Genomic DNA, 11,089 nt, shown 5'->3' with positions numbered 1-11,089 from the left:
TAAAGTGATGACCCAGTACGTTCCACAATGATTGTATATCTCAAATTTTGGTAATTGTGTGAATGTTAGAAATAATAAGCGCTATTGTTAAGCTTAATAGGTCTAAAACAATGGGATTCGCCAGATGTTTTGTGCTGTAATGCTTGAATTCTTTTGCGTGGAAATCATTAGGGTCTTTGACCTAGGAGTCAACAACCAGATGTTGGAGCATTGTCAGCTGTAGGACCCATCGCCATCAACTTAATTTCAGGAATGGTTCAATAGATGCGGCTAAAGAGGACAGGACTAACAGAGTATAATATTGTCTCATACCACATCAGAGCAGTAAACACTCGACGAAAATGGCGGCATAGATATACATGATCAAACAAAAATTTTATTAGATGTACTTTCAAGCCGACAAGGCGATAACGGACAGAGAGCCGGCTTGGTTTATATAAAGATCTGTGGAGCTCATTCGCTACAAAACCGACAGCTTCCCCAAGCCAGAAGATGTGCAGGAAGATAATTTATTTGTGTATTGTTCTCTCGGCCGCTACGTATTGTAAGTAATATACTTTTAGTTGTTGGTAAATATCTCTTTCTATACTATATTTATTTATATGTTCCTTGTTTCGTATTTTGTATTTCCTTATGCTAGGGATAAACTCGCCGAGAGGGGGATTATATCTAACAGTAAACATGAACATATTGAACAGACTATATCGACATAAAATTCGTGTGTGAATATTGATAAAACTGTATCATAATTTTTCATCATTCTAGAACTTTTCAACAAGGCTACAAGTGTGGAAATGAAGTAGATAAAAGATCTGTATTTGTTTAAACATCGAAACACCATTTGTTTTACTGGTTGTGCTAATTTTGAAAGATTTCCTTCATTTTGTGCATTTCAATGCATAATTAAAAGTTTAAGATGACCAGAAATTTAGTTTTACCATTTACCAGCTTTCGTCTCCATCTTCTGTTCGCATGTGACATGCCCGTTATAGGAGTCGAGTGTGTTCATTTAGACGGTAGAATAATAACGTCAAGGAGTTGAAAGATGAATATTGTTCAAATTGCCTGTGTGATTTCGCTGCTATCAAGTTAATGGAAATACAGATAACTCTGTTTTTCTGTCGTGAGGAAATTAATTTTGTTTTTCAAATACAAAGATATATTGTCATTACTGGATTATAATGTTTTTATTTAGGTGAAAACAGCTTTGCATGTATATCGTTATACAACCATTATATAGTTTTGATAAATGTCTTCTGTCTAAACATAGCTTTATTATGGCACGTTTGTCCAAGTTTGTCGATCTCATCATGGATATAACCATTGCTCATAATCTATCATCCCTCTTTAAGCAAGTGTTATTTAGTAATGTTATTCCGTCGCCTGTTCTTTCTCGTGCGCTTGGCGTACAAATCGTTATAAAGAGGTCATCTATCTTCCGCTGCGACGTCATATTCCTTTTATTATTTCGGAACTATTTTATTCACTCAGGCTTATTGCATGAAACAAGAGGTCATTTTACAAAGTAGATATTGGAACATGGTATGTCAAATCTAAGTCGTGTAGCTCGCACTTGATTTGACTAGTACAATGACCCTAATGACCTTGTTTATGGTACATGAACTTCAGTATTATGGCTTCAGATAAAAATAATTGATTACCTATTTCGACATTATGAATAGGATTTGATGGCAAAGGAGGAAGGGAACAAAAGTCATACTAGAGTGGGTTAATCCTTGTTTACTCCACTCGATGCTGTTCACTTTCGCTCTCTGTATCCCTGGATATGTCATGAAAAAGTATGGCATTGCCATCTAATGGATAAATAAAAAACACCAGTTTTCTCCTTTGTGTGCGTCAAACATTCGTGAGGTCTCCATACCGTTAAATTGACTGGCTTTGAATTTGGTTGGCGTTCCTTTGTCATCTTTGAAAAAAAACGTATCAGCTAAACGATTGGTCAGGAATTTTTAATGATGCAAATAACTAGTCGTGTGTCTTCGATTTTGCCTTGACATAGTTTAGGGGTGCCAAGAGCAGAAGTGTACGTAGCTCCTGTATTATCTAGGGAGGATGAAGTTAGTTAGAAGGAAAACAAACGTAGGTCATCACTGACACAGTTTCGTAAATAAATTCACACCTTATACCTTTCTTGATGGAGGGACATGCAATGTATGAAATCGTCATAGATGTAGATGTATCACTCAATTTCATTATATCATTGTGATGGGCTATAACAATATGATGCTGAGAAGTTCTTGAATGCCTTGTATTTTCTATCTAACTTATCACTATATCGGTAAAAGTATTTCTCCTGAGATTCTGGTTACGTTAGAAATTGATTTCTAAATCATTTCTTGTACTTGTATGAAGATTGTTATTATTGATAGTGGTTTTTAACAAATACATTTTAATAGTTTTTCATGTCATGGAGTTTCCTTATTGTAGGAGGGTCGGGTCTAATGAATGAACTTTCATTTCAATTGACAAATGGTAGGAAAATAATAATATCCTGGTGAGGTTTATAAAGGGTTCCCTTAGAGATGTTTGGTCCACCATTGCTTTTGTTCCTAAACAATGCCAAACGTGTAGTACCAAAAATAGATTTTACGTCATATTCTTTTATTTTCCGTAAATGAGACTCCCTTCTATTCATTCTCTATTTTCCTTTGTGGTAGGTCGGTCTGTTATACCCGAAGAGGACATTATGGAGGACCTATTTTACAGCTACAATAGACATGCTCGTCCGTCTTATGGTCCTGGACACACTGTAGAAGTAACACACAGTCTAACTCTCACGAGGATCGTGAACATGGTACGTACTCGCACTAGTAGAAATGGTCAGTGATTGATGATGTGTTGGAGCTGCCTTTATATCAAGAATTGATCATTAATGAGATATTGGTGGTCGGTTGGCACAGTGGTAACATAGGCTGCCAGTGTTCTATTCCCTGATCGGGCGTTAAAAGGTATGGGGATCACTTGCCCGACCACGTGGAGTTTCTCCGGGTACTCCAGTTTTCTCCCACAGAAAGACCCCTCAGGCGCTTCCATCCCGGCAAACAAGAGTGATTAATATAAGTTGGTTGTTTCGCAATTGTTGTCGTAAAATAAATAAAGTTTATATCATGGAAGAAAGTGCCAGTTTGATTCTTCTGAATTCATTTTAGACTTATTGTTCTGTTGGCCTGAAAAAAACGACAAAAATATTGATATTTAAACTGCAATTTCAGCTACATATAGAATAGATATTTGATTACGTTTAAGGAGTGTAACACCAGATGTATGAAAGGTAAGCCTCCATATCTTAGTAGTATCATATTCTCAGGAAGAGTAATTCGGCAACCCTCGGCAGATTCCGGTACCGGTACAGGTTAGATGTAGGGTACCGGAATCTGTCGTGGTATGCTGAAAGAAAGAGTGAGTTGGTGACAACGGAAGTGCCTAGTATAACATGGACTACATTAGACTTTGCTGTCATACTTAATAATAATGTCTGATCATTGCGCTATTGTAGATATTTGCACTTAATTGTCATTTTTGTTATCACTGCATTATATATATGTTTATAATTCTCTACTTATGGGTGCTGATTGTGTTGATGTGTTGACACAGGAGAAGCGCGTGTTGACGGCCGACACGTGGCAGATGATGAAATGGCAGGATAGTCGGTTAATGTGGGACCCAGACGATTACAGTCAGGTGGATCACATCAACATTCCGGACGAGCTCATATGGACCCCCGACATAATATTATACAACAAGTAAACACTTACATATGTTTCAGATATATAATCCTGTGCTGCACATCTATATTATCAAAATTCTTAAATTTAAGCTTATTTTCAAGCTCATGCAGTTTTCGTGCTATATATTCTAAATCAATAAATTGATAATATGCTTTAAAAACAAAAAGACAACGACCATAAAGCACACACACAAACTGGAAACACGGCATGTAACTTTAATTTCATAACGTGATATATGACAAAGGCCGCTATGTCAAATGGAAATTACAATCAATCAGTAGAGGTATCTTAATGGTATTAATTTCTATCAACTATTGGACAGGTCTTATCGATATAAAGTATTAACATATAACTGTATTTTGGATTGTCAGTGCCGCTGCCACGTCTGGTAAGACGTACGCCAGTATCCGAGTTATCGTCAGCTCCGAAGGCGACGCCCAGTGGATACCAGGCACGCGCGTCACCGCCTACTGTGACGAGGTCACAAGTACAGACCGGGATAGTGTACAGGTGGGAGATTACAAATGTCCACTCAAGTTCGGATCCTGGACTTATCACGAAAAGACTATGAACATGACTATTGACGGGAAGGGCTTTTTGTTGGGAGACTACAACGAAAGTCCCGATTTTGAAATTATTGACCATAGCGTAGAACGAGAGACCCTCACTTACTCGTGCTGTGCCGAACCGTACATATCTATCACCTACACCATATGGCTGAGGCGAACGTGCCAACAAACTGCAGTCGTTGTGGATGGTTGCGACGCGCAGGGCGAGAGTGACAATTGGAGCCATGAAGGTTCCCAGACAAATGGGACACATGAAAACAACGACCAAGGCACCACTGACGATAATAGCGATACAGTTGTCGATGATTCTGATGATGATACTGACGACGATGGTAACGATGATAATACTGACGGCGATGGCACCGATGATCATACCGATGATGATGATAATGATGATGATATTCCTGACATAGGACACAACAATGACGATAATGACGATGACTCTGAAAATGTCCAGCCTGTCGTAACAACTTAGGATATACAGCTAGCAAATTGCTCATCGATTTGGCACATGGGAGAGAACTCTTGTGACATTACGAGTACTCTTTCCATACTTCCTTTTTGTTTCATTGAGCAAAACGTATGTCATACACATGCTCATTATTTGGTTGTATTTGGATCTGGCTATGACGTTATAACGAGTTAAATTAATATAGTAATTATATGCAATATCACAACAACTAATACTCCTGTCATACTATCATATACAATACATTATATTTGCCATGATATACAATGTATACTACGTGTTGCGATATTGTGAATAATATGTTTTACGTTATTTAGAGATAGAGGTCACACAACAAGTAGTTGTTGTACATGGTAATTATGTTGATACGCAAAGGAAATTATTTCAGAAATATGTGGAAATTAAATTTAATACAGATCGAACAAGTAATTTAAGGTACCATCAAGGCAAGAAATTGATAGAAATCCATAAGCAAATCAAATGTTACAGAAATAATCTACTTAATACTCGTTTTAATTTCGGTGAGTTGGTGAGACGTCCTCCAGTCAAAGTCTATTGTGTCAGTCAATCAAAACGTGTTTACAATTTAGTCCACGTGTGGTATACATGTTTGGTTATATAATGCACTTGCTGTGAATCTGTTGTATACACTTCATCATGTGTTACGATACAGTGCAATATATGTTATATAACAGTATCATAACACGTGTGTTATATAACAGTATCATAACACGTTTGTGTTATATAACAGTATCATAACACGTTTGTGTTATATAACAGTATCATAACACGTTTGTGTTATATAACAGTATCATAACACGTTTGTGTTATATAACAGTATCATAACACGTTTGTGTTATATAACAGTATCATAACACGTTTGTGTTATATAACAGTATCATAACACGTTTGTGTTATATAACAGTATCATAACACGTGTGTGTTATATAACAGTATCATAACACGTGTGTGTTATATAACAGTATCATAACACGTTTGTGTTATATAACAGTATCATAACACGTTTGTGTTATATAACAGTATCATAACACGTTTGTGTTATATAACAGTATCATAACACGTTTGTGTTATATAACAGTATCATAACACGTTTGTGTTATATAACAGTATCATAACACGTGTGTTAGTTTGGAGATGATTTCCACCATTTTTGATTATCATACTAATTGTTGTAGTTATAAAACATTCTGAATTGCTACGCTTAACAATCACATCCCGAATGTTTAATGTTAGTAATGGCCACGTGATTTCTTTGGGCAGTTATGGCTTAACGAAAGAAATACTCCGAGCTCTTATTTAAACAATACTCGATGTTTCTTGGATTTTAATTTGATGAATTATGTTAAAATATGCGCTAATTTTCCACGAGTTAAATATTTTAATTTACCATTTTGTATCTATATTTTAGGACATATCTTTGACACAACACTTTAAATAGTCCTGTTACTCAAATATGATTATACGATTATGACATTTAAGTAATAAATGAACCCCAAACTAATATAACTGTCGATTCGTAGGTGTTTTATACTAATTTGAACAAATATCCATGGCAGGCCATGGTGACGTTTATTAGGAATCGATGTCGATGCTATACTTTGCAATTATATAGGACATCTTAATACAGGGTCGACATTGCTTCCTGAATGGTTTGTAGATTGATTGTGATGTGGTATGATTTGTTGTTGTAATATGATTTTATGATGCAAATACCGGTGAATTAGTTGTATTGTAATGTGTTTAGAGGATGACTTGAGATAGAATCATTTTTATCAGTTTTGTTTTTGCTGTTCACCACTATAAATTGTTAATCTACCTTCCTAATCTACCTGTCTCTATCATGTTGATTAGAATATCAATAGATGCTTTATTAGAGATCCGGTGAATAACTCTACCCACATATAAATGTCACGCTCGAGCTCGAAAGGTGATGAATTGTTTTAGTATAGACGAGAAACATTTTCTAGTAAAATTAGAAATTATTGTGAATGTGTTGGGTTATATATGTGACAATCAAACAATGCTTTACAGAACTGTTTATAAATAAACATAACCTAAAGCGTGACGGACGGAATGTAACCAGTATTTTAAAACAGGAACAACAGCATGATGACCTTTTAGGCGTAACAATGAAACGTAGAAAAAAAAAACTTAATTGATGGGAGGGTAGAAAGTTAACTTCATGTGATTCTGCGTATTCTTTCTGGGGCTGTACCTAAAGACATTTACTGTTTATTATTCATATGATTTCGGTTATTGTATTGCCAGAACTACAGGACTGTAACTGCACTTCGAAATCGTCCGTTTCATACCAGCGACATAAACAATCTGCAGAAGTTCTTACATACTGTCTGCACACATCAGCAGTTTCTGAGAACGAGGAACCACTATTGTTATTTTTGACGAAAACATTTTTTTTTTATCAAATTTCAATTTGCTCCATGCTCTTACGCGTTTATCGAATAATTATTCTGCAAATAATTATAAACCCATAGAAAAAGAAATCAACCTTGATTTATTGTTTGACACGATACAGATACAAATGTTTAACATCAACAAATATGCATGACAATTAGATATAATGTAACTGTTGATGATCATACGTATCAAAGTTTGTCATGAGAACCAATTACTGATGAATGAAATAAAAATGGTCTCGGGATTCTAACTTCGCTCAATATATGTCATTCATGGAAATATTAACTACGCGCAGAGTTTATAGTAAATATTACCTGCACTAATCTTTATGTTAAGGTGACCCAGAAAATGACTTCATCATGTTTCAGCAGAAACATTCCCGAATCAGGGGTTCATCCTTGAGTATTGTGATACTGAAAATCTGTAATAATTACTTGTATATACTATTATTAAAGTGTTACCAGATTGATAACAAGACGAACACCAATAATAGTGACCTTTACTCCTAATAAGGACTGCAAACGTATTAAGCCCCAGCTAGTTAAATGGAAATAACACATTCTAAATTAAATTAAATGAGTCCTTGACATGATTGATCAGGCTACCAGGAAACTGAAACCTTAGTACGATATGTGATTATCATATACTACTTACCTTAGTAAGATACCAATTTTTTAAACTTGTTGCAGTGTATATTCCTTTATAGATTTCAATATGTTTGATGTAAATTGTGGGTACTGGTAACGTCATACGAAATAGTGTATTGCCAACTTATAAATTAATGCTGTTTGCTGACATATCATCTTTATATTATTGTATATCACATATGCTATCATTTGTAAATACCATTGTATACATGTGAATGGAAAATGGCGTTTTTGAGCAATACAACTTAAACTAAAAAATCATAACAGCAATATCATATAAAAATTAAAGTGATAATTGTAAAAATTCAATCTATATCTCGTACTTAAATGTGACACAGGTTACAAATTACTGTGATAATTGTTAAAAAATCGATCTATAACTCGTACTGAAATGTGACATAGATGTACAAATTATAATGATAATGGTATAAATACGATATATTTCTCGTACATAAATGAGACACAGGTGTACAAATTACAGTGATAATTGTATAAATACGATCTATTTCTCGTATTAAATGTCACACATATGTACACATTACACCGTTGGTTGTTTAAAACATTAACATCATCAATAACATTCTTACGTGTATGATGCGAGGAACACTTAAATCTAAGACTTCATTCTAAAACAATATCATATTTCTCTTAAATCACATGACTAATATAATGCCCCTACCTCAAGAGAGTGACACACTTTTATCTACCCTAAGGGATTGATATTCTTAGGCGTCTAATCCGAGACTCTGCCGAGGTCAAGACCATCGAGAATATTGCTCTGAGGGTTGTGGATATTTCTCTGTCACATGGCCCAGAGGGTCGGCAAATTCTCAGTCACATCGCCGCGCTGGTTGAAGCTTTCTGTCACATCGCCGCGCTGGTTGAAGCTTTCTGTCACATCGCCGCGCTGGTTGAAGCTTTCTCTGTCACATCGCCGCGCTGGTTGAAGCTTTCTCTGTCACATGGCCCAGAGGCTTGGAGATTTCTCTGTCATATCGCCCCCAGGTTTGGAGATTTCTCTGGACAACTTCGCCCCGCGGGTTGGAGATTTCTGTCACATCCTCTGCCGGTTTAAGTGTGTTTGGACTCCCTTGTCGATTCGATGTCATTGCATTGTTGCCGTGATGTCATTGTATTGTTGCCGTGATGTCATTGCATTGTTGCCGTGATGTCATTGTATTGTTGCCGTGATGTCATTGTATTTTTGCCAGCTCGTGTTGTCTGTAATGCCTTAAAGGTTGACAGATACTTCACCACCCAGGGAGTAACAGAGACATTATGTTCTTGTTTCTGAATACGGCAAATCTAGGTTAAATCTACGTTCAGTCAGATTTCCAACATGTCCAACTGTCGGGATTATATCCCTGAATCCTGGTGGTGTTCGTCATAACAGTCAGCACTGTTTGGCATTTCAACAAATCCCCTTTTCCTCTGTGATATATCAGATGTCCGAGTACTGGATAATCTATCTTTGTAGAATTTGCGGACACGGCTATTGGTAGAATAGGATAGAAAGATAAAAATACCCTGGGAAGAATTCATGATTCCAGAGATTATAGAGAACACCGATAGAGGGATAAATGCATCTATAATTTGTAACAACCACGTGGCACCAGTAAGTACAAATAGTTTAACATACAGAGGGTACTCCTTCCGGACGTTTCTGGTCGATGGAACATTAGGTGCTGTTGCAATTTTGTAAGCGACTACCACAAAGAAAATGACGTTTGAAAGACACACTAGCATTACTGGTGATATAAACGTAGCGATTACGGATTCAAAAGAGGTTAGGAAACAGTTTCCATTACCTGTATATCCAAGGTTATCCGAGTCAAAGACTGTCACAGACAAAGCTATATATACAGTTACAATCAAGGCGGACATCCCGAATATATAACAGGCGTACCAAAAGCAGGTCCATCTGTGAACTCGCTTCGCCCCCGTCAACGGAAAAACAAACACCCTATACATGTGGAAGGAGCATACATTCATACTGAAGAAAGTTGATAACCAGAAGAAGTGGAGAAATATTGCTATGATCATACAGAGATGTGTGTGTTGAGTTTGTTTCATTCCAAACTGCATCAGACATTGAGAGAAAAAGAGGGAAACTATTAGACACATGTTGTTTTTACCAGGAATGGTACGTAGTTCAGGCAAAGAAACAGTAGGTAAGGAAGGTGATGATGAGACAGAGTATAGACAGACACGTACAAAGGAATGACACAATACTGAGGACTGACGACAGCAAATCCTCCTCATCTGTCACAGAGGTTCTACCCTCCACCATGTCTGTAAAGTCCTCTACACAAATTATCGCTGTGGTGTTGACTGAGAGTTCGTAATTCCCAAAGGCAAGTACTGGACCGTTTGGCAGTAACTTCATACTGCGTGAACCGTTGTCAATTTCATACCTCTCTTTCTGAATTCTCACCCTTGGACATAATAGTAATTTCGATACAAATTTCAACCTGTAGGCATGGCTATCATATTTGAAATTGCTTTGCTCTACACGAAAGCAATTTGCTTCGAAATCTAACAATACCACGTTCCCTGGTAGATATAATGCTGAAGGATGTATCTCCACTGCTAAATCAACCTCAGCTCTGTCAGTGACATGGCTAATCGTACTGCTGGTAATGTTGATTAGCTTACTTTCTACGTCGAAACCTGTTCACTATATCCAGTATATAGAAAGACGTGTAAAACGTCATAGTGACGTTGATTCTGTCACCAAGATGTATTTGTTGTCTACACCAAATAGGCACAGATACGTATGAAGATAAGACAGACGGTATACCATTCAACTCAAACGCTATAAAATTATATACAATGCTTTGTAAATCGTAGAGAAGGGTCTCCATAATAATATCCTCCAAAGCCAGCACACTTCCCGTGATCCTAAGCGCCAACGTGTACCCCAGGGATGTTGTCAACTGCAGAAGAGGTATACACTTTCCATCGGTCAACATCTTTCCATCAGCACAGTCTTGTACAATGCAAGAACTCTGCAATAAAGGAAGGGAACGGGATTAAAAATAGATTGTATATCCAAAATGTTACAATTTCTGAATACATTGATAATATAATTTTTTAAATGACTGAATTTTGCCTCTTTCCTGGTTGGCCAATTCTTTTGATTTCTAAATCAATGTTGTTGTTTTGTTCAATGATTTAAAGGCATTGTGGAAGAACTTCGTGCGAGTCAGTCTTTGG

The 11,089-nt window shown here is 36.5% G+C and overlaps 2 protein-coding genes across 2 annotated transcripts; one reads left to right on the top strand and one right to left on the bottom strand.

The window, feature by feature from the left end:
- Positions 1-280: 280 nt before the first annotated feature.
- On the top strand, positions 281-5,377 carry LOC117335891 (neuronal acetylcholine receptor subunit alpha-6-like). The gene is made up of 4 exons (XM_033896148.1): positions 281-544; positions 2,679-2,815; positions 3,616-3,764; positions 4,121-5,377. Exons 1-4 carry the CDS (start codon positions 493-495, stop codon positions 4,791-4,793), a joined length of 1,011 nt encoding a protein of 336 aa, XP_033752039.1. The 5' UTR covers positions 281-492; the 3' UTR covers positions 4,794-5,377.
- A 3,680-nt stretch (positions 5,378-9,057) lies between these two features.
- LOC117335890 (adhesion G protein-coupled receptor L4-like) lies at positions 9,058-10,575 on the bottom strand. Its single transcript, XM_033896147.1, is given in 2 exon segments — positions 9,058-10,030; positions 10,032-10,575. Coding segments are annotated over 2 exon segments (1,029 nt in total). The 5' UTR covers positions 10,260-10,575; the 3' UTR covers positions 9,058-9,229.
- Between the last annotated feature and the right edge of the window lie 514 nt (positions 10,576-11,089).

Source organism: Pecten maximus, chromosome 10 (genome assembly GCF_902652985.1).
Source record: "Pecten maximus chromosome 10, xPecMax1.1, whole genome shotgun sequence".
NCBI lineage: Eukaryota > Metazoa > Mollusca > Bivalvia > Pectinida > Pectinidae > Pecten > Pecten maximus.
The sequence above is the reverse complement of the archived record's forward strand: the minus strand, read 5'-3'. Positions and strand labels throughout refer to the sequence as shown.

Bases quoted from the DNA above. Each gene is read 5' to 3' on its own strand.
- LOC117335891 (XM_033896148.1), top strand. From the start codon at position 493: ATGTGCAGGAAGATAATTTATTTGTGTATTGTTCTCTCGGCCGCTACG. The intron at 545-2,678 runs GTAAGTAATATA...CCTTTGTGGTAG, and splicing joins TCTCTCGGCCGCTACGTATT to GTCGGTCTGTTATACCCGAA. The intron at 3,765-4,120 runs GTAAACACTTAC...TTGGATTGTCAG, and splicing joins GACATAATATTATACAACAA to TGCCGCTGCCACGTCTGGTA.